This window comes from Nannospalax galili, unplaced genomic scaffold (genome assembly GCF_000622305.1).
Source record: "Nannospalax galili isolate Female #2095 unplaced genomic scaffold, S.galili_v1.0 scaffold747, whole genome shotgun sequence".
NCBI classification, from domain to species: Eukaryota; Metazoa; Chordata; class Mammalia; order Rodentia; family Spalacidae; genus Nannospalax; species Nannospalax galili.
This window is the reverse complement of record NW_008357686.1, coordinates 558,054-581,907: the sequence shown is the minus strand read 5'-3', so window position 1 is coordinate 581,907 and position 23,854 is coordinate 558,054. Positions and strand designations below refer to the sequence as shown.

Below are 23,854 nucleotides of genomic sequence, written 5' to 3'. Positions count from 1 at the left end.
TGTTAAGATAAAACTATTAAGTTGCTGCCTACTTCGCTAGCAAAGTGCAAAAGGTTACAAGGAAGAAAAAAGCCATCTTGCTTACAAAGGAAAGGAAGAAAGAGAGGTAGAATGAAAGAAGGAGGGAAGAAAAGGAAAGAAGGAAGGAAGGAAAGTGAATCCCACAGGGAGAAATGGCTCAGGAGCAAACTACAAATTGGGAAACAACCTAAAATTGAAGCATCATACATGTGAAACAGCTAGTCAGGAGTGAGTCAGAGAATCATTAGATTTTATCTCACTAGTTAGGAGTAAGCCAGAGAATCATTGGATCAAGGAACAAAGCAGATGAAAAGGAAACAGTAGACATGTTGAATGACTTTTACAAAAGACTCACTCATTCCTATGTCTAATTTTTTTGAAGTAGGCAGATGGGTCAGAGATAATAATGGCAAAGTATAAGACATTAGTTCTAAACCACAGTTGACAGAAGTACTCAAAGGACAATTATTGGGACTGAGAGACACACTAGGACCCATAAAACTATGCAAGGCTGTTTAGATGACAAAGATTGTTTTGTCTTCTTTGTGCCACACCACCTGTGCCCTGCTACTGGACTCTAGCTCTATATACCCAGAGAACTCACACTTCAACCCTTTCCAATTTTCCTGTCCATCCAACTAAAATACCTATTGCCAAGTGGAGTTGAAGAGGAGAGATTGTGCCAAAAGCTCATTGGGGGGGCCTATTTATTTATTTATTTATTTAATTTTTTTGAGACAGGGTCTCCCTATAGTCCCAGCTGGCCTGGAACTCACAGAGGTCCACCTGCCTCTGCCTCCCAGGTGCTGGGACTAAAGGTATGCACCACCACACCCAGTGGGGGGCCCATTTTTATTGTATAAAGAAGTCTTCTTCCTGTTAAAGGAATATTTTGCATAAGAAGCCTTCCTGGAACCCCTGGAATGAGAGATGCCGTCACATGGTGCCCTCAACAGATTTGACTTCTGAAGAAAAGGAAAAAAAGTAACGAAGCTCTTATGAAAACTTGAAGCCTGTTATTCTGGATGAATCACTATGTACACTGCCCATGTGGCTCAACAGGCACACTGGGATCTACAAACTGATGAGTGTCTGGTTCTTTAGTAGGCAAGCTGGAAGAATCTTTAATAAATTCTAGCTTCTCCTACACAAAAGACATCAGTCTACCAGGATGCATATGAAAGAATGGTTTCTGTAAAGGAAAATCATATATAACCTTTAACAGATCTTTTCCTTAGGGTTAAATTTACTTTTAAAATACTTCTAATTAAGTTGCTACTAAGTCTGTTTTTAAACATGAATTACCATGGGATTAATTTTTTTATCATGTATCAGGAATTGGTATATACAAAAAAATAAGGGAGAAACAGACATCTTTATGACTGAAGAAGGATAAATAGTAGACTTCCTTCAGGTGTGTGTAGGGGTAGGTGCTGAGAACCCTCAAGTCTGCAGATAATATTCGGCTTTCCCAGGCAGTGAAATGCCAAACTGATGGGAGATAAAGGAAAATCTCAGGAGGTTTTCTGATTTGCAGATGAGCTTCAATAGGGGAGTATGTAAGGTGATCCACTTAGAGATGGCCAGATTTTTCAAACTATACTTGTAGGTTGGTGAGACCCAGGAAAAAGCCCTAAGAAGCCCTATGGACAGTCCCCTGAAAAGGACAACTTAATTTCCTCCTATGGTTTAAAAAAGGGCAACAAATTGTTGGGCACTGTCAAGAAGGAGATTAAAAGACAAACAAAATAATTTTCCTTTTACAGAGAACCACAGGACATCGTCATTGTTAATGTTACATAAGCACATCTTAAGGACAGAACAGAGCCTAAGGGGAACAAAGAAGGGCAATTAAACCATCAGTGGTAGGCTCAATTTTTTTTCAAGCTGATAATACAGAGGTATCCAAGGGATATGATGAAAATCACGAAGAGACTAGTATAGCTGAATGACTGCAGGATTACTTGGCTCAACACATCTCTTGAGCTAAGAGGCACCTTTGAAGCACAAACTTTTTATTTTTAATAGTTCTTTGTTTATACAACTGCCCATGACGGTGGCCAGTGCAGGCTGGCTCAATTGGGAATTCCCCGTTTTCTACCAGAGGTTGGGAGAAATGTGAGCTGGGTTGTGGGAGGGATTACAAGTGTCTCCATCTGTACTGCTTACCTTTAGCAAGCTTGACTGGTAGATTTCTACTCAGGCTCACTTTCTCTATTGCCATTGTAGGCAGTGAATTTATACGTGACCAATCTCAACTTTTATGAATATGAGTTTAACCTCCCCCCATCCTGTAGGACTTTTAACTCCAATGATCTACAAAACAGCCTGCCTATATATAAATGGTTTATAATTTTATTTTTTTTAAACTTTATTTTATGTGTATGAGTGTTTTGTCTGCATATCTGTAAGTGCACTGCATGCGTGCAAACCTGTGGAAGCCAGAAGAGAACATTGGATACCTTGGAACTGGAGTTACAGAAGGCTCTTAGAACGTCATGTGGGGGCTGGGAACCGAACCTGGGTCCTCTGCAAGAGTAGCCAGTACTCTTAACCCCTGAACTATCGCTCCAGCCCCTATAATTTTATTTTTAACTCTAGGCTAAAAAAATATTTGGGGGCTAGAGGTGTTGCTTAGTGGTAAAACATGTGCTTAGTGTATATAAGGCCCTGGGTTCTATCTCCAGCACAGAAAACATACCCCCCCCCACTTTCTTATTACAACTTTAATAGTGTGTATAGACCTCAAGAATGAATCAACTCTTAACATTCACAGCAGCAGAAGGAAGCACAGGTCTCCATAAGGGGAAACTGAAACATACTTTGTCAGGCTAATGAAACCACACACATGCAAGAAAGTACCAGTGAAAGGATTTCCCAGGACAGCCTAAAAGCTTTTATTTGGGGATAGTCTTAATCATAATGGATAGCAGGTAAGGCCAAAGTGTGAATCTGCCCAACTGCTTGGCTCACTCCAACAGGGGATGACTACCTGATCACATGAACATAATAAGCAGTGTCTACTGTATGCATGTGAGCATACAATAGTTTTCATTTTCAAATTGTTCCTTGAAAGCAAGAATTCCGAGATTGAGGACCACTGTATCCTACAGAGAGGCTATCTACTTGTTACTAGCTCAGTGTTACTGCCATACCTTTCACAGATGTGATAATACTTCTCATCCTGTATGCCATCTTGAATGGGCACATTTACACTGTAGTACCGTCCTTTCCCTAGGCCAACATCAGACAAGTCACCTGTTCCTATAAAAGAGGAGAACTATGATCAGTTATTATGAACACAAGAACTGGGAAATGCAAAGGATTATCTGGGAGCAATTCAAAAAAGCAAAATGGTCCATTAGGAGAACGATTCTAAATTCATGGTGGTTCCTAAGGGGATGAAATTGCAAAAAATAAAAAATAAAAAAACAAAAAAAACAAAACAACCAAACAAAAAAACCCTAGAGAAATAATAATTACGAACAATGCTAGGGAAGCAGGAAAACTATAAGGAAAAAGAAAAACCTTAGTTTACACCTTACTGGATGAACTAAAAAAATAGATAATCTGTAATTACCAGAATGTTAAGAATTACATGTGGCGGGGCTGGAGAGATGGCTCAGCGGTTAAGAGCACTGGCTGCTCTTGCAGAAGACCCGAATTCAATTCCTAGCAGCCACATGGCAGCTAACAATCATCTGTAACTCCAGTTCCAGGGGACCCAACGCCCTCTTCTTACCTCAGTGGGTATGCACAACGTGGGTGCATTTGCAGATATGCAGGCAATACAGTCATAAAATAAAAAGAATAAATAAAGGGCTGGAGAAATGGCTCAGCAGTTAAGAGCACTGGCTGCTCTTGCAGAGGACCTGAATTTGGTCCCAGCACCCACATGGCGACTAACAATCATCTGTAACTCCAGTTCCAGGGGATACAACGCCTTCTTCTGACCTCCACAGGCATTGCATGACATGGGTGCACTTACATACATGCAGGCAATACACTCATACACATAAAATAGATAAAATATTAAAAAATATATATAAAAAATAATTGCATGTGGTATCTGATAAAATAGTAAGTGATCTGCCTGTTGACAGAACATAAAAAATCATCTGAAATTAAAAACTGTGTTCGCTGTCATTCCTTTTATGATTGTCACTTGAAGTGACCTGCGTTAATATTTTGCATAGAGTAGCACAAATAAGATTTCAACAATGTGAAACTATTTAAAAATAAGACATAAGCAAAGTATAAAAGAATTCTAGAATCTACTCATGAAATATATAGAGAGCATGCATTTTACTTACCTGGGAAAAATCCTGGGGAGAATTTGTGCAGGGACACGGTCATGACTTTGGATGTGAAACTGAAGGCATCTTCTACACCTACCAGATAGAAATGTCAGAAGGATCACTTCATATATGCAACTCCTGTTTTTAACACTTGAAAACCTAGCAAGTAGCCGTGGGAAGAAGGTGAGAGGAGACGGCAGCTATAATAGAACTAACAAGCTGAGAAATAAAAGAACACAGACTGCTGATTTCTGATCTCTGTAATTACAGATGAGGTAGAACTTTAGCCCCAAGTGAACTTTGGGGTACCTTTTCAAATTCATAGCAAGCTACAACTGAACCTGTCTCTTCCAAGCATTGGGATGCCCAGGTTTCCCCTGACTTCTGTTATAAAAGGTAGGGGAGTAAGAGGCCAAAAGTGAGGCGCTATCAGCAACTGAGCAGAGGAAACTGGCACCAACCTGGAAAGTTCATGGTATATTTTAAGTGTTTCTACTTAAATTCTTGGGTTTTGTTTTCACAGAACTATAATATGATAATCCCTTAAAAATATAGGCAACACAATCAATAATTAGGTTTTATATAGTGAAAACTTAATAATGAGGTGACTATAATGCAAATTTGGTTATAAATGTAGGTAATTGAAGTCCCATGCATTACGTCTTTCTGCTGAAAACACAGAAGGCTGAAAATAGTCATGCCATATTCCTTAACAGCACCTATCCATTTTAGGAGGATTGCATTTATTTATGTATTTATGTATGTATTTATTTTATACATACATACAAACACATAAATTTTTTTCTTTTACAAATGCTTAAAGGAAGTGAGAGAAATACAATTAAATTCTTTAAATCCAGGATAATAGTAAAACTTTAAAGGAGCTTGCTATTCCCCAAACTTCAAACTGGTTTGGTGTGTGCCCACAGTAGGGGCACCTTCAGTTGTTAATAACAGCTTTAAAACAGAGCTTTAAAACCTGGAGGAAGATTGGGGGGAGACAGAAGTCTCCTTTCCACTTAGTCAGAAAATGACTAGATGCCTGGGAGATAAAAGCTGGGCTTTAAAGTAACCCTCAAAAGCCACTACTTATGTGCTTGCCAGACTGCCTACTTCTACTCTTTTCCTCTCAGATCACACACAGTCATACTCAGTCACTCTGTAAAATGGAAGGACTTATTAGCAAATCCAGGTACCATGCTCTTTCATATTTCAAACAAAGATATTGTCTCAGTGTTGACTTAAATATATTCAATCTTTATTAGAGGCTAACAGAGACCTTAAAAAAATATGAACTCTATTTGTGTATAACAGTATGTTTGAATTTCCCAAGCCTTATGTTTTGCCCTAGGGAGGTAGTTAAAATCAGTTAAAGGCTCCAGGCAGAAGTATTAAGTAAACAAAATAAAACAAAACAAAATAAACAAAAATACCATTTCAACTTAGAAGTAGAAGTATTATTAAACAAGGACATTTCCTGAAACTCTTAATGATTTATCCATCCAGAAATGGACCAATTTATACTTCCTCCAATTCTGTATGCAAGTTTCTGTTTCCTTCTGTGTTGACTGGCACTGGCTGCTGTTGTCATTCCTTTTAATCTTAGGCAGAAAGAATGGTTCTAATTTGCATTTCTCTGAGCATTAGGGTATTGAGCACCTTTTCATATGTTCAGTGGCCATTTGTATCTTGTGTCATGGGAAATACTATTAGGCATGGTTATACAAAACATACTTGAAAAGGACATAGAGAGGCAGAGTATATGGAGTTGGTATGAAAGAAAATAGAGTTTAGGTAGATGAAAGGTGAGGACGGGTAGGAGTGGCTGGCGAAGCCACCACAGGATGCTAGTGGTGGAATCATGAGAGACTTAAAATAAACCAAATGTGTAAGAGTTTGGGGGTGGGGCAGAGGTCACTGGAAGGGAGGTGCTGAAGAGGAGAAATAAAGTGAAATGAAACACACCATAAAAGTTGGCTGAAACAGGAAACTCTAAATGGTGTAGAAATAACACTGCAAAGGGAAAGAACAGTTTCAGGTGGCAGTCTTATTTCATTCCTATGTGGTTTAGCAGAGCTGGTTCTATTTTTGAACTCTGGCATTAATACTCTGAAAGTCATAGGCATTCACTCATACTACAAATGTTTTACTGAAACGCTACTATATGTACAGTACTGACAGAAAGAAGTAATCAACTTGATTTCTGCTCTGGAAGAACGTAAAGTTTCTGTGGGAAGAAAAGATATAGACACATTTTTAAATGAACAACACAAAGCAACACATTATAAAATATTGATTAGTGATATACACAATACAGGGCTTTAGAGGCAGAAGAATATCCTTTGGCTACAGTGGTTAGGGCAATCCACTACTGTCTGATTTATTTTTATTTTATGTGTATGAGTGTTTTGACTGCATGTATGTACATGTACCTATATGTTCAATGCCTGTGGAGGCTAGAAGAAGGTGTCAGATCCCCTGGAACAGGAGTTACAGACAGTTTTTAGCTGGCATGTTGGAACTGAACCTGGGTCCTCTACAAGAGCAGCCAGTGCTCTTAACCACTGAGCCAGCTCTCCAGCCCTTTACTTCTGTTTGAACTTGAATGAATGGGTAGACCTTAGAACTGCAAAGAGGGAGGAGAGGGCATAACTAAGGAAAAGGGGAAGCAAAGTCAGAGAGGTGGGATTAGTGAGACATGCCAAGAACAGGAAGCCATACTCACTGAATAGAGAAGTAGTGAGAGACAAAGCTATAAAGATGAGGAGAAGCATATTTGAGGTAAGCCTTGAAAGATGAGGAAAAGACTACCTACTTTTTCATGATGACCATGGTTTTCAAGGGATGGTCTGTAGAATAACTGAGGTGCTGTTACAGTGTACACTGTATAAATCATGTACTTAGTTTGAATATCTGATAGCTGTAGCATAGTGATCTGCAATTTAAATATTTTTATTTTTATTTTATGTGTATGAGTGTATTGCCTGCATGTGTGTAAGTGCAGCTGTGTTGTGCAATGCCCATGGAGCTCAGAAGAGGGCATCAAATTACCCTGGAACTAGAGTTATGGATGGTTGTTAGCTGCCATGCAGGTGCTGGGAGTCGAACCCAGGTCCTCTGCAAGAGCAGTCAGTGCTCTTAACTGCTGAGCCATCTCCCCAGCCCCATGATCTGCATTTTAAAACAAATTTCCACACCTCATCTAGCTGCACTATTGTGTTTGAGAACCATTGCTCTAGGCCAGGGGCCAGCAAACTACAAGGCTAGATAGTAAACATTCTAGGCTTCCTAAACTACTTATGCTCTCTATTGTACACATATTTGCATACACACATACATATATTTGTATGTACTTTTATAACCTTATAAAAATGAAAACCTATTCTTAGCTCACTGTTTATATAAAAATAAGCCATAGTCACATGTTGCCCCTTTTTATGGGTCATAAGGAGGCTCTGAATATTTTGGAGTATGACTGTCCCACAGTGGTAAGTAGTCAGAAATTCAGAGAACGTGGTTCTTGGTGCTGTACAATGGTTGTTTTAGCCCTTTTCTCTTTGTTATCTTTAATTCTCTGTTTCCAGCATCCATGCAGGTGAAGCTCCTTGAGAAGGCTCCCTCTGTGACATTTCCTCCTTTTTCTGTTTGGGCAGCAGAGCTAACACTAACATCACACACATGCTATTGTTTTCCTCCCTTAACATCTTTATTATGTTAGTCTATCTCAAAAGACAAAATTTCTATAAACAAGGAAGCAGCAGTCATTAATGTAGGGTAGGAAGAGGGCTGTCTTTAGTAATTTATTAGACACATTTTCATAGATGAAGAGAAATGCTTTGTGTCATGGACAGTATTTCTTAAAGAAACACAATGTAGCCACTGTTCTGGAGTTCTGCAGTCTAGAGGAGCATACACAGTTGAGAGTGAAGGTTTTCAAGGGGGATAAAGAAATTAAGGCAAATTGGATTCTGCTATTACAAGTTAGGGAAGATGCCCTAGGCTTGTGTTTGAGTATATAGGGTATGTTTATTTTCTGTGCTAAGGATAGAACCTAGAGCCTTGTGAGTGATAGGCAAGAACTCTACCACTGAGCTGTACTCCTATCCCAAGACTATATAGTTTAGTAACACAAAGGAAGTGATCACTACATGAATTGGTAGTCTATTGGTGAAAAATTCAGAACTTTGTCCTTCAAATAGCCATTTGATCTTGAGGGAACACTGATGATAAGACCATCAGTTCTAACCACAGATTTCCCCTAAAAGCCATGGAAAATGCCTGAAAGAGGGTCCTGGACACTGGTGTAAGTGTTAAGTAAGGCTTCCCCTTCTTTTTTAAAAAAATATTTTTACTTTATGTATATGAGTGTATTGCCTGAATGTGTGTAAGTGCACTTATGTTGTGCAATGCCCACGGAGGTCAGAAGAAGGAGTTGGATTCCCCTGGAACTGGAGTTACCAACAGCCATTAGCTGCCATGTGGGTGCTGGGAATTGGTCCTTTGTAAGAGCAACCAGTGCTTTTAACTGCTGAGCCATCTCTCCAGCCCAGGCTTCCTCTTCTTTTCATTCTCTACTGTAAAGTTTTGATTCAGGAGGTCAGGGGAAGAGGAAATGACAGGAACCTGCCTAGCTTGGGTAGCAAAGAGGAATTGCATCAGAGGAGTCTATGCACCACCTACTTTAGAAATCACTATTAGGAAAAATGTCAATTGCATCAGGCATTTCTCCTTTTACTAGTTGCCTAGAAGGATCTTTGCTGATCAAAACCTGCTGTACTAGCAGTAAAGCATCTTTAATACTGAAGGGCTTACCATCTCCATGGTGCAGATCCAAATCCACATAGAGAATACGGTCAAATTTCCGTCGCAATCGTAATATTCCCAGGACAGCATCATTGAGATAACAAAAACCAGATGCTTCATCTCTGTAAGAAAACAAGTTACTACAGTCAACAGCCAAAAAATGGTCCAAGGGAGTCTTTACAGCCAAACATCTAACCACTGAGGTCTAGTCCCATAAAGTACTCCCTCTTTTAAGAAAAACAAAAATTCACCTACAAGAATTATATTGTAAATAGCCCAGAATGATCAGAGAATGAAGTGGTAAAGGAGACATACAGTCAATTGGTAAAATTTTCCACACAGGATCCCAGCTTTTCAAAGCATTAGTCTATTATAATTATTTAATGAGACGGAACCTTTTTCTGATGATTTAGGGATCACTTAAAGAAACTTGTAGTTTCCTGGTGTCTAGAATCTAGAAAGAGCCTTACAGACAATGTTATAGAAGATGGAGATTGAATTCTTTGTGCAGACTCTATGACATAACCTACAAATTTGGCACTTGTTGCTCATAAAACCTGAGTCTAGAACATACAAACGCAGAACTTCTTAGGCAGATTAATGTGATTGCCTTTTTGTGAATGTAATTATTACAATGAAGAGTGAAGAAGCTTTTGCTAACGGTATTTTGCCTCACAAAAACCATTGTCACTGATTTCACTGCTGTCCTTTAACTTTATTGCTATTGATGCTATTGCGTCATTTTACCCTCTTATCAACATTCACCTGCTCTTTTATCATACTTCTAGTAAGCCTTACTGATTAGATATAAGAGAACATTATTTATCAATAGTGTATTATAACTTATAATTCATTTTAAAGCCTCATCCCAAATGCTGCAGTTTCTTTTGCTTCTATAGTTACTTCAACTATCCAGCCCATTTTTTTTTGTTTGCCCCGAGATTTTATTTGAAACCAAATTCTAGGCATGAACATTTGAAATGGCATCATTGCTACTATGAGAAATCTCTCTAGTGCCTACATAATGAATAAGCTTCCTCATAAAATCTCTCTACAATAATATTTCACGTTCTAAACAATGCCCTGGTTCACAGGCTGAATTGATGAGAGGTACAATGGTGAGCAAGAAGTTGATAAAAAAAACCCATCTTGGGATACTGCCTGAGCTTCACTGATGGGAACCCAGCAATCATTCTAGCCAAAGAATAGCTTGCCCTTACGTATGCAGCAGGAAAGAAACCAAGGAGAGAAAGGAATGAGTCTATCCGTGAAGTCTATGTAAATGAGAATTAAATATGTGGCTTTCAAAGTTCTTAGATGTGAATGCTATTTTCCATGTATGAAAAGCTCACATTTGTTGTGAGTAATGATGGCCATAATGTCTATAATCCTGAAAATTCTTTATTTTCTGTGCAAATGTGTAGTATTTTCCTACCTCTGCATAGGATTTGACTTTTAAAAATCTCTTAAAGCTGGACTTGTTGGCACACACATGTAATCCCAGCACTCAAGAGGCAGAGCTAGGATGACCCATAGGTTCGAGGCAAGCTTGGGCTACACAGTAAGACCCTGCCTCATAAAACCAAGGACTAGGGATGGCGCTCAGTGGTAGAGCAATGCCTACCATGTGCAAGGCTCTGGGTTTGATTCCCAGTACTGGCAACAAATAATCTCAGATTAAGGGAGTTCTATTCTCATTGACTTATATAAATAAATAGGTATTTAGATAAAACTGCTAAAATTCCCACAAAATAAAGAAACTGAACTTTTAAGACTTCCAAAGTGCTCTGCTTGTTTTTGTATATTAATGGAAGTTCTTTTGCCATTGAGGGGGGGAGGGAGGGAGGGAGGGACGGAGGGAGAGAGAGACTATAAAGGATATGTGCAGATATAAAAAACTGTAGAGGGTTCACAGAAAGTGAATTTTATTTGGCTAGGTCAAAGGGGCTAAGGTTTGATGTGTTATTCATTTATGAGATTCCAAGAAGAACTTTAATTTCAAATATATTGATGAAAAACTAGACTTTTGTTATTTCTCTGTGAAAAAGCCCAAAGTTTTACATTCTTGGTATTTTCCTAATAACAAGCTGGAAATGGTTTGTTATAAATTCTGGAAAATCTTTCTAGATAACAAAGATTCTGTGTCTTTCTAGAACTATCTATACTTTCCTGATTTTACTTCCAGTGTGAGTTGAATCTGGTCCTCACATGTGGCAAGCACGTGCTTTTCCACTGGATTACACCCCAGCCGTCTTCTCTGGCTTTATGTTGATTTACTATGTCCTCGATTACTTAAGAAAGCAATGTCTTCTCACTTAGGAAAGAGCAAAGGTCTTTAAGTCAGTTTACTTCCTATGTTTATATTGAAAATATCTTATTGTCACTTTTGTAGAATAGAGAGCCAAGCATCATTTTCAGTAACTCATTACACTATCTTAATGAAGTCTCAGAGGGCCCACAGAAAACAACAAAGGATTTCTTCTTTCACCTTGTGAAAAGAGAGGCACCTACAACCATTAGATTGTGTGGTATGTTATTATTGCAGCATTTGCAATATAGGTAGAGTTGTCAATTCAGAAGTGGTGATTTGCTTCTCCTAGGTTAAATTGGGAAAATGTTACTAATATAAACATTTTAGAAATTGTATGCTGTATGAGAAGGTCCTGCAGACTTATCCATGTCCCCACTGGCCGTGATGTGTTTCTGTTTGTCAGAGTCCAGCTGATGCTTTGTCAAATGTTAGACAATCACAGATGAGTGAGGACTACATTCCAAGACCCCTAGCAGGTGCCTGAATCCCTGGAGAATACCAAACCTTTTATATACTGTTTTTCCCATATAGATGGAATATATATTATATATACATACATATATACACATATATACACATATATAGCTGTGATAAATTCTAAATTATAAATGGGGCAATGAAAGTTATACAAATATGGTCTGTTCTCTCTCCAAATATATTAATGTCCTGGAAGGATCATGGTTGATCACAGGGAACTGAAACTGGGAAATGTAAAACCATGGATGGGGCCTACTGTACAGTGTTTTCACTTAAAATTTCATATTTTTTGTTAAATGTTAGTTTATCTTAATTGTGCTTCTTGATTTTGAATCTAAGATCCTTCCAGTCATTAGTTTTCAACTGAAGATTCCCATAATTTACCTATGGAACTTTATTAATATACTAATGTTTAAGATGTTTTTTAGATTACTCAGTTTCTCTGTCCTTTCTATGATATATTCTACATATATTCTAACTATATGCTTGATATATTGGATTTAGATTCTTATATGCTATTTCTGAGTCTTTTTCTCTATAAAGATTATGTTCATACATTTTTATAAATTAGACACAATACCCTGTCTTCTTTGAAAATAGAGTTTAATCATTATGTTTACAAATATTTGGTTGACAATTTCTGGATTGGCTTTTATCTTGTTTTGCATGCTACAGAAACAACGACATTTCCTTGTCAGTTGCATTATTATTCTTGTAATGAACTCTCATCAGATTTTCTCCTTTTGAAAATGAGCAGTAATAAGGTAACCACAGCTATTGTAAGTTTTTTTTGTCATCTACAGATTGCTTTTAATGTTTTACTTCAATGCTTCCATGAAAGCACCTGCCATCAGCTATAAACTAGAGGGCTTCCAACTCAACAAAGGACCCTCTGAGAGCCTCATAGGGAAGAACTATGCTAGGTACTTTTGTGTATAAGCTTCTGATGGGATAGCTTCCTTTCTTTTTTCATGTGGTACTGGGAATTGGACCAGTGGTCTCATGTATGCTAGACAAGTGCCCTATCACTGAGCTATAGCCCCTGCCCTTGTCTACCAGTTTTGCAGTGCTACGGATAGAACCCAGGGCCTTCACATATGCTTGGCAAGCATTTAGGCACTGGGCAACACCTATTCCTGATGGGAAAAATTTAGCTCAGTTTGAATTCACACTAGTAAATAGTGACTTAAGTCAGAATTTTGAAAACTAATTGAGAAGTAGGCGAGTTAATAATACTCTTAACTCAAGCCTGGCATAAGAATTGCATAGACCTGAAGGAGCTGATGAGGGATGATTCTAAGTTTTGTTTGGAATGCTACTTATGCCTTAATATCTTATTTTCTGGATATATAAGAAACTTATTTCTCTTTCATCGCATATTTTCTCCTCTTTCTCCTCTTTTAAGAAATATTTTATGTGTATGAGTGTATTGCCTGAATGGATGTAAGAGCACCTGTGTCCTGCAATGCCTGTGGAGGTCAGAAGAGGGCATGGATCCCCTGGAATTGAAGGTACAGACGGTTGTTAGCAGCCATATGGGTGCTGGGGACTGAACCCTGGGTCCTCTGCAAGAGCAGCCAGTGCTCTTAACTGCTGAGCCATCTCTCCAGCCCCTTTCTCTTCCTTTTTGTTTGCAGTTCTGGGGATAAAACTCAGAGCATGCTCTGTACCATTGAGCTGTATTGCCCCCAGCCCAAGTATTCTTTATTTTCACTGCAACGTAATTATCAGCATAGGTTAAGTAAGAATCTGTTTGTCTTTCTTGTTACCTGGACATTATTGAAAACACTGGTGTGTAACCAAGGCCTTCCCTGGAATGTAATATTTGTGAATGATTCTCATTGAATCACACCTCCTTCATTTCTTTTTCCTTTTCCTGTTGTTTCCTTTCCTTTTTTCTTACCTTCTCCTCCTCCTCCTCTCTCTCTTTTCTTGAGATGGGGGGTCTTTCTCTATATCCCAGGCTAGCCTAGAACTCACAATATATGTAGCCCAGGTTAGCCTTGAATTTGTGACAATCCTTCTATTTCTGCTTCCTAAGAGCTGGGATTTACAGGCATGAGCCACCACACCTGGCTTAACACATCATTTTTCCAGGGTTTGCTGTTATTACGTCCTAGCCATCTTAGTATATGTGGAATGGTATCTCATTGTGGATTTGATTTGTATTTCCTTAATGAATGATGCCATACAGAATTTCAGGTGCTTCTAAGCCCTTTGTGTATTTTTTTGAGAAATGCCTATTCAAATCCTTTGGCTATTTTAAGATTTGTCTTTTTGCTATCAAGTAGTACGGTTTCTTTACATATTCTGCACAGTAGGTTCTTATCAGATACATGACTGGCAAATATGTTCTCATTGTGTAGGTTTTCCTCTTGTTTTCTGGACAATATACTTTGATACATAAAAGTGTTTAATTTGGGGCTGATGAGATGACACAATGAGTAAAGGCACTTGATACTTAAGCCTGGTGACCTGAGTTCAATCCATAGAACCCATGTAAATATGAAAGGACAGAACTGGCTTCATGTCCTATAACCTCCGTACATGTACTGTGGCACATGTGTACACACACACAAAGTTTAAAAAACTATTTAATTTTAGTTAACTCAATTTTATCTATTTTTTTTCTCCCAAGTGCTAGGATTACACATATGCACTGCCATATCTGGTTTGGTTTGTTTGACATGGGGTCTTGCCATGTGCCCAGTTTGGATTCAAATTCATAATCTTCCTGCATTGGCTTCCAAAGTCCTAGGATTATAGGTGTGTACCACTATGCCTGGCTTTTTTGATCATTTTAGTTATCTGTCTTTAAAGATGCCTAAACTACTGCACTCTGAAAAACAATTGACCTTTGGCACTACTGCTCAACAGATGGCTCACTTGGTTTACAGGAACACCACCAAGAGTACGGGAGAGACTATTTCATACATGCCTGCTTTGCTCCATTCAGAAGGATTGTGTGCACCTGAGGTACTTAGAAATGTGTGATATTCGTCTTAAACAAAGGGAAGAAATGACAGTATTGAAGTTTATCTAAGCCTTGTTTACTCCAGAAAGCAGTGATATGGAAGAAATCCCTCCCACCTTTTTGTTTTTCAGGGAAAGATTTACCACAGGGTTCATCCTCCCTTGGCACATTATTCCAAGATAAAATCCATCTCCATCCTTCCTGATATTATGGGGACTATAATAAGACGTGCAGATCACTCCTTTGTTTACCTGCCTCTAACAACCAAGGCCCCCTTCCTTTTCTCTGAGATGGTCCTTCTTTATGAATGTTCTCCCCATTGCAATAGTAGAATAAATAATTCCCTTAATTGTCTATTGCATTTTTGTCATTCATATCTCCAACACCACTGCATTCATGGGAGAAACTAGGTTCAAAAAACATATTTCTGAGCGCTTTGGGGAATGAATATACAGTTTTGTGATCAGGCAACTGCTTAAAAAAATAAAAACAAAAAACAGAGATCCATCTACCTTCTTAAATGCCCTGGTGAGCTGTGACTCACAAAGTCGATCTTTAAGAAAAAAGCATAAGGCTCAGTCAATTGCTCATGTGCATTTTCTGTTTTTATGTCTGGGAAAGGTCAGGAACACTTGAGTCATGACATGAAGAGATTTACGTAAAACATCAGGTGGCTGCCTCGCTCAGGCAGAGCCACATTCCCACACCGTTCAATAGCTCCACCTCCACTGCCAATGACTTTGCCACAATCTTTTTTGTTTGTTTGTTTTTGAGGCAGGGTCTCCTTGTAGCACCAGCTGCCCTGGAACTCACTATGGAGACCAGACTGGCCTTGATCTCAAGAGATCGGCCTGCCTCTGCCTCCTGAGTGCTGAGATTAAAGGTATGTGGCACCACACCCGGCTGCAGTAGTCTTTTATAAAGCTTTTCAGTGCTGGTATCTACCAGCAGACATTTAGGTTATTTCTACTATTTTGCGATATTCTGCAATAGATAATCCTGCATTTGTCATTTTGAGTGTGTGCAAGCATATGTGAAAGGCATATTATTAGCTGTGCAATCTCAAAATCAAAGGATTTCATTATTTATTTATTTATTTAGAATTTTTTTTGGTCTTTTTGAGACAGGGTCTCTGTGTAACTCCAGCTGTTCTGGAACTCACTATGTAGACCAGGCTGGCCTTGAACTCACAGAGATCCGCCTGCCTCTGCCTCCCAAGTGCTGGGATTAAAGGTGTGTGCCACCACAACTGCTTCACTTATAATTTAAATAAAATTGCCAATTGCCTTCCATGGGGACTATAGTTACTGTGTAACCATCTAATAAATGGGAAAATATTAAAAAGGTTAACTTTATACATTTCTAATTACGTTTTCTCATTTGCACCTTTCAAAAAAAGACTTGGTCATGTGTCTATTTTCTTTCAATGTTAGCATGCTTTGCTTTCAGTATAAGTATTTTGGAATCAGCTGAAAATATAGTTTGGCTTTTCTCTGTTGTTGGCATACAACAAAAAATATCAGCCAACATTTATTGAATGATTATCCTATGCCAGGAACTGTACTAAGTGCTTTCAATATTGTTGACTCAATCAATTTTCACAACACTCCTGTGAGGTAGGGACTATTATTTCAATTTCACAAATGAAGAAAGTAAAGCACAGAGAAATTAAGCAATTTGTCTAAGGTCATATAGCTAGAAAATGGCTGAGCTTGAACTGAACTGTTTGAAACCACTTTATTAATATGTGATTGACATACAAAGAGCTGTACTGTATATAATTCATATATACATTTGATCAATTTTGAGATAAGCAAACATTTGAAAAATCACCAAAAATCTACCTTCCTTATTATTTGTGATAAGAACAATTAAACTGTACCCCCTTAGCAAACTTTTAAAGTATACAATATGATGTTGTTGACTATATGTGTTTTGTGGGACAGTATATTTCTAAATATCCATCAATGGATAAATGTTTAAAGAAAATGCAGTCTGTACATACAATGGAAATCAGGCTTTAAAAAGGAAATCCTGCCATTTGGAATAACATGGATGAACTTGCAAGACATTATGCTTAGTAAAATAAACCACACACAGAAGGACAAATACTATATAATACCACTATGTGAGGAAAAGAAGATGGTCAAACTCTCAGAAGCAGAGTAGAATTACAGTTGCTATGGTCCACATGGAGGGACTATGGGGGAGATACTTGAATTTGCATTTAGGTAGTCTAAATCCTCAGCCCACAAGCTTGCTCACCATGCTAAATATCTTTCCCTTTCCGCCTCTCTCTCTCTCTCTCTCTCTCTCTCTCTCTCTCTCTCTCTCCCCCCCCTCTCTCTCTGCCATTTCAATTTGACATGTTGGTGAAGTTTATCTATTTTCTCACCTCTTCCCTTGTCTTTTCCATTTATCATTTCACTGTTTTTTTCTGTTTGCCTCTGTTCCTTTGGCCATTTCCTGCATATTTGGATTTAAGAGCTTTTTGGCTGCCAAAATGGCCAACCACTGGTCCTTTTAGCAGCAACTTGTACCTCAAGGTTTTTCCTAGTCCTCCCACTAAGCTTTAATCATTTCAGCTTTCAGGTTGCTTGGATTTGAGATAAATGGAGTTGTTAAAATTTTCCCCAAAGGCAAGTAAATGACCCAGGGTCAGATTCACATAAACTTTGCAGTGGTCCTTGCCTGTATAAACCACACTGAGCTACTAACCTAGCATCTTCACATTTAGAATTTATATAGGAATATGTGTGAAAAATAATCAGGTCAAAAAGGCCCTATTCGTGAATAGAAACAAATTAATTAACTGTGTGACAAAACTACTGAAAATGTGACCCAGGAAATAAAATAAATATGACAGCAGCATAATTCTCTGCAGTTTTCACCCTTTCTATGCCATTTGGCATGATAGACAAGTCACTACTGAAGACAAATGAAAGCTTGGGAGAGCAGAAAGAAGGTGATATTTGCCTGAAATGTATCAAGAAAACTGACTATGAATCCATTATAGTGAGAAGTGCCAGAAGGCCCTTTTTTGAATTGGGCCATATTTCCCTTTGTGTAATTATGTCATCCAAAATAAATGTATAAAAAATGCAAACAGATCTATTTGCTACCCAGAAGCTTAGTTTATTAACAGAATTTAACATTTTTACTACAGAAGAGTCAGAGTGGTGACTGGGCCCTTGCAAACTGCTTTGAGATTAATTGGGCTAGGGAATGAATTGAGTAGACAGGTCGTGATGAACTAAATTCACTGGTTGTTTCCATTAGACATTTTTCTCAGATGTTGGATAGAATTTTCCTGCTCTAAAAGATGCTCTTGTTCATAAGATAACTAGCAAATCAAAGTCTTCACTTGTCTAGTGAGTTTTTCTTTTATATACTTTATGTTTTTTTTTTTTAAGAGAAAGAAGCAAAGAAGAACCCAAAGTTCCACAGCCATTTCCCACAATGTAACTCAGGTTCAATCTAGGTTTACTCAATAGTCTCTAACTCAAATGATCATGGTCCAATAGAGTCCAGAAGGCTGAAACATCATATAACTAACTCAGTGAGAGAAACAAGATTCACCGAGATCCACTCTCCTGTGCTTACCAAAGCAAAAAAAAAGTATAGGTCCTCATAACGTGAGGTATGCAAGTTACTGATTAAGCTATCTCTCCAATCTTCAATTTTTTTATTTTGTTACTGTTAATGTTTTTTACTTTTTTTTTTTGCCTTTTTGAGACAGAGCCTCCCTGTAGCCCCAGCTGTCCTGGAACTCACTGTGTAGACCAGGCTAGCCTTGAACTGACAGAGATCCACCTGTCTCTGTCTCCCAAGTGCTGGGACTAAAGACGTGCGCCACCATGCTTCGCAGTTTTTACATTTTTATTACATTTATTTGTTTGTTTTTTGGGGGCGGGGAGAGCATGCATGTGGAGGTCAGAGGACAACCTGCTGGAATCAGTTTTCTCCTACTATGTGGGTCCTGGGGAGCTTAAGCCACTGAACCATCTCACAAGCCCTCAATTCTTATTTTAAACTTATCTAATGAACTTTAAAACCTCAATGGCTTAGCTATCAACACTGGGTAGAGGAATTAAAATAAATTTTTGGTGTAATTGATGGAAATTGTGCCTTCTCAACCTTTCTAGTTAGAGAAAACACAAAAGCACTGGCAAAGCAGCTGTCCCAGGCTTAATACATATGTATTTGTATTTCTGCACCTGGTCCTGGCACAGAAGATGGGTGTCTCAAGAGCCAAAGACTTTATGTGCTTGCATCCCTAACCTATGTAAGAGATCCAATTAAATTGGCTGGAGTTTATATTACGTGTGGATAGGAGGAAATGCCATTGTGTTCCGTGAACTGATCACAACCTCTACAGAGTCAAGGGAGGGAGAAGAATGCTTGGTTTAAAATACAGTGAATGCTTTCAGACTTTCTGGCTTTGGTAGATGCAAATTTACGGTAATTTATGACATCCAAGAAAAACATATGGATGCTTCTCAAATATCCTTCGGGTCATATGACTATTCCCTTCTACAAAGTTTGACCACACATCACTGAAGTTGTTCAAAACTTGTATTAAAAACATGCAGGGTCTTGCCATGTCATATCTACATTAATTATAACACTAGCTAGATGGAACATGAGTTGAATAGCCCTTATCCAAAATGTTCGGATCAGAAGTGTTTCAGATTAAGGTAATTTGTACAGACTTTACCAGTGAAACATCCCTAATCCCCAAATCCCAAATCTGAAATGTTCTGAAACATGCAAATTCCTTTTTTTGTAATCCTGGGGATTGACTCAGGGTCTCATATATGCTAAATAAACACTCTACCCGTGAGTATATCCTAAGGCCAACCTGAAACTTTCTGAATGCTCTTTCTAGAAATTTTCTAAAAATAAGTAGCTAAATTCTGAAAGAATATTCTTATTTCTTATTTATTTATTTATTTATTTATTTATTATTTATTTATTTCACAAAGATCCGCCTGCCTCTGCCTCCCGACTGCTGGGATTAAAGGCGTGTGCCACCACACCCAGCTAAGAATATTTATTTTTAAATACTTTATTATCTTTATTTTATGTATATGAATACATTGTTTGCATGTGTGTAAGTGCACCCATGTCATATAATGCCCATAGAGGTCAGAAGAGGGTTATCAGAGCCCCTGGAACTGGAGTTACAGACAGTTGTTAGCCACCATGTGGGTTCTGGGAATCATATATATATATATATATATATATATATATAAACTTACCATCTTTCAACTATAGAGAGTAACTTTTTAGCAAAAATGGTAATTATTTCTATTTTGTAGTAAAAGAAGTTTCCTCAGTTACCTCATATTTAAAGAGAAGTATAATACCTAAGACAGAAAGTCAAGGAGCTTTGTCTGGTACTCAAAGGCCTCATTGAACAAAGTTTGTAATCTTTTTGGCCACTTCTAGAGAACGAACCACTGGTCTTCAACTGTTCTGTGGCCTTCTTATGATGCCTCAGTCTCAGGCAGGCATCCTTAGAGGGGACAGTGTATGCAATGAGCCTGCAGGTAGGTGCTGAAGACTTGTTCCATATTCTGTCTCTGTGCTAGGAGCTGTGGACAACATATGTCCTGGATCCTGCCTTGAAGTGTTTACAATTGAGTTGAATTGAGACAAAAGGCAAGATTAATATAAATTTTTAAAAATGTATAAATGAGGGCTGGAGAGATGGCTCAGCGGTTAAGAGCACTGGCTGCTCAGGGAGAGGACTGGAATTTGGTTGCCAGCACCCACACTGTGGCTAACAACTGTCAGTAACTGTCAGTAACTCCAGTTCCAGGAGATCTGATGCCCTTTTCTGACCTCTGTGGACATTGCATGTCACAGATGCACTTACATACATGCAGGCAATACACTCATACATATAAAAAATAAAATATCAAAAATGTCTAAATATGCATAAGTAAGTGTTCAACTGTATGGAATTGACTATACTTGTCTCAGCCTTCCAGCATCCAGCTCTAACTTGGAAACTCCCTTCTAAGAGTCTCTGTGGACTTGTGGTCTCATGTATTCTCATTAACTGCAAGTGAAGTAAGGGAGGAAAAGGCTATTTCTCTTCTACAATTGAGAAACAAAATGATCTATGCCCCAGGGTACTTAAAGAATTGACTTAAAGCTGTAGAACCTTGAGAATCCTACACTCCTTCCCTCTGTCCTCTACTTGATCATACTTTTACACTGCTCATTAGAACTTCCTAAGGCATGAGTCGGACAATATGACTACCCTGTTTAAAAAGCTCCTCGGTGAGTTCCATAGTACAAAGATTTTCATAATTTTGCCTATGTGTACTTCTCAAGAAGGCCTTTTATGTCACTATTCCTCTAAGAATCCAAGTCTTAGTTACACCAAACTTTTTTTCTGCCTCTTAAATATAAAAGCATACCTCTGGACCTTTGTACATACATAACTTTAGACTTGCAGAATGAACTTCTATGCTTTCTGAGAACTTCCTCTTCATCCTTCAAGACCTGGTTGTGACAACATCGCAGAAGTTCCACATTCTTTTTCTAGGCAGAGGAAATTGATCTCCCCCATTTTGTGTGCATGGTCCAGGATTGATTGGAATGTTTATTTCTCAAGCCTGATTGTGATGATTACTGTACCCCTCTCCTCCACTAGACTACAAGCTGAGAGCAAGCACTGTACCTTACTCATCTTTCTACCTCTAGTACCTAGTACAGTGCTTGGGCACAGTGTACATTCTGAAAAAAAATAATTTCCAACAATATCAGAATAAAAAAATTAAAAACAGAGAAAAAGATTTATATCTTTCTTTGAATAAAAGAGAAGAGCCTTCTGTTGTACAAATGTGATAAATTAGAAAAACATTGGAAGGGATCATTTAAATATGGACCGGGACTATGACTCTTTGCCCAACTGTTTGCCCTCCTTAACAAATAAACAGAGAAACAGAGCATGAATCTACATAGAAGCTGGTCCTGGGTTTGGAGTCATGCCATAGGCCTTTAAAAACATGTGAAAGAATAGGACACTTTTAATGAAATATAACAAAAAATAAAGTTAGATATGGCCGTACTATTTGGTAGATACACTTACAATTAAAATGACTTGAAGCAAATTGTGAAGCAGGTGGATGAAAATTAATATTGGAACCCAAAGATAATTCATAGACCTGAAACAGCTCAGGAGGGTGGGTGCTATGCTGGGAAGTTCTGCCTACTGCAGCATAGCATGGACTACTGGATCCTGTGCACAACAGCTTGTGCAGCATCAAGACAGAACTGTGAAATAAACACCTGCTTCAACTTAGTACCACCACTTGAAAGCTGTGGATAGACTTTCAACTTAGAAAGAACAATTTGATGGTACTTTTGTCTCTGTAGTGACAGGCATGGGCATAAGTGGTGATTGCTGTCAGTAGTATCATCTTCAAATGTTAATGATGGAGATATAAAAAATTAGTACAAAATCAGGTTTGGTAGCATACACCTGTAATTCCAGCACTAGGGAAGCTGAAGCAGGAATATCTTGAGTTCCAGGTCAGCCTAAGCTACACACACACACACACACTCAAACAAAACAAAACAAAACAAAACAAAAAATACAGGCTGGAGAGATGGCTCAGCAGTTAAGAGTGCATATTGCTTTTACAGAGAACCCGAGTTCAATTCTCAGCACCCGCATTGAGCATCTGACAACCACCTGTAACTCCGGCTCCAGGGGATCTAATGCCTCTAACCTCCATGGGCACCTGCACTCACATGCACATTCCCCCCCCCCCCGATACATAATCAAAGATAAAAATAAACCTTAAAAAACCCTAGTGAATAAATAGATCCATAAACATTTCAGAAGAAAATGTATGTGGAATTCCAACACAGAAAACAGAATCAGAGACTAGGGAAATGGTTCAGTCAGCAAAGTGCTTGCTGTACAAGCATGAGAACCTGAATTTGGATCCCCAACATCCTTGAAAAAGCTGGTGTGGCAGGGCACGTGTCTATAATCCCAGCAGTGGAAAGGCAGAGATGGGAGGATCCCTGTGTCATGCTAGCCAGCCAGTTAAGCCAATCAGTAAACTCCAGGTTCAGTGAGAGACCCCTCAAAAAATAAGGTGGAGAGCAAATGAGGAAGATGCCCAATGTTGACTTTTGGCAGCCAAACACATAGGTACACACACATGAACACACACACATACAACAAAGAAAACAGTAGTGCTGTGGTTAAAGTAGGGGGACAAAGTGAGCACTCAGTGGACATTTGGGGGTCCAGAACCCTAAGTATTCAGTCATCCTTTGGCTTTCGGTAGGAGCTGTTGAGGCATCTCCAAGGAACTCCTACAATAGATGCTGTGGGAAAGTTTTTTTTTATGCAGGGGACAGGGTAGAACATGTGACTTGGAGCTCTCTTTTAGACAGCATCTCCCTGTAGCCACAGCTTGCCTGGATCTTGCTATGTAGACCAGCTGGTCTCAATCTCATAGAGATCCTCCTGTCTCTGCCTCCTGAGTTCTGGGATTAAAGGAGTGTGCCACCACACCCAACTTGGGAGTTCTTTTTGACTCTAAAATATGATAATTGTCCCTCATTAGGACCAGTCGGAAAAAAAAAACAATTTTATTCTGCATGTATTTAAGTTAGATCATGTGGCATTTGTCTGTGTCTGGCTAACATCACTTAGTATAATGTCCTTCAAGTTCACCCATGTTTGTTTATTCATATATATATATGTATATATATATACACATATGTGTGTATCACAAACACCAACATATCACACACACACACACACACACATATACAAACACATACACATATAGACACACATATACACACACATACATACACACATACATACATACACATACAGACAAACACATATACACACATACACACACACATACATACACATACACACACACATACACCTACCTCACTATGTTGTCCATGGTAACCTTGAAC

General features: G+C 38.5%; 1 protein-coding gene across 4 annotated transcripts in view; it reads right to left on the bottom strand.

Annotated features, from left to right (window-relative positions):
• Nucleotides 1–23,854, bottom strand: part of Hdac8 (histone deacetylase 8) — a 246,386-nt gene that overhangs the window by 167,857 nt on the left and 54,675 nt on the right. For all 4 annotated transcript variants that reach the window (XM_017794979.2, XM_017794981.2, XM_029557443.1 and 1 more), the window contains exons 5-7: nucleotides 9,132–9,244; nucleotides 4,335–4,412; nucleotides 3,177–3,285 (exon numbers count right to left, since the gene is read on the bottom strand). In XM_017794979.2, the coding sequence (XP_017650468.1) occupies nucleotides 3,177–3,285; nucleotides 4,335–4,412; nucleotides 9,132–9,244 (300 nt within the window). The remainder of the gene's footprint in view (nucleotides 1–3,176; nucleotides 3,286–4,334; nucleotides 4,413–9,131; nucleotides 9,245–23,854) is intronic.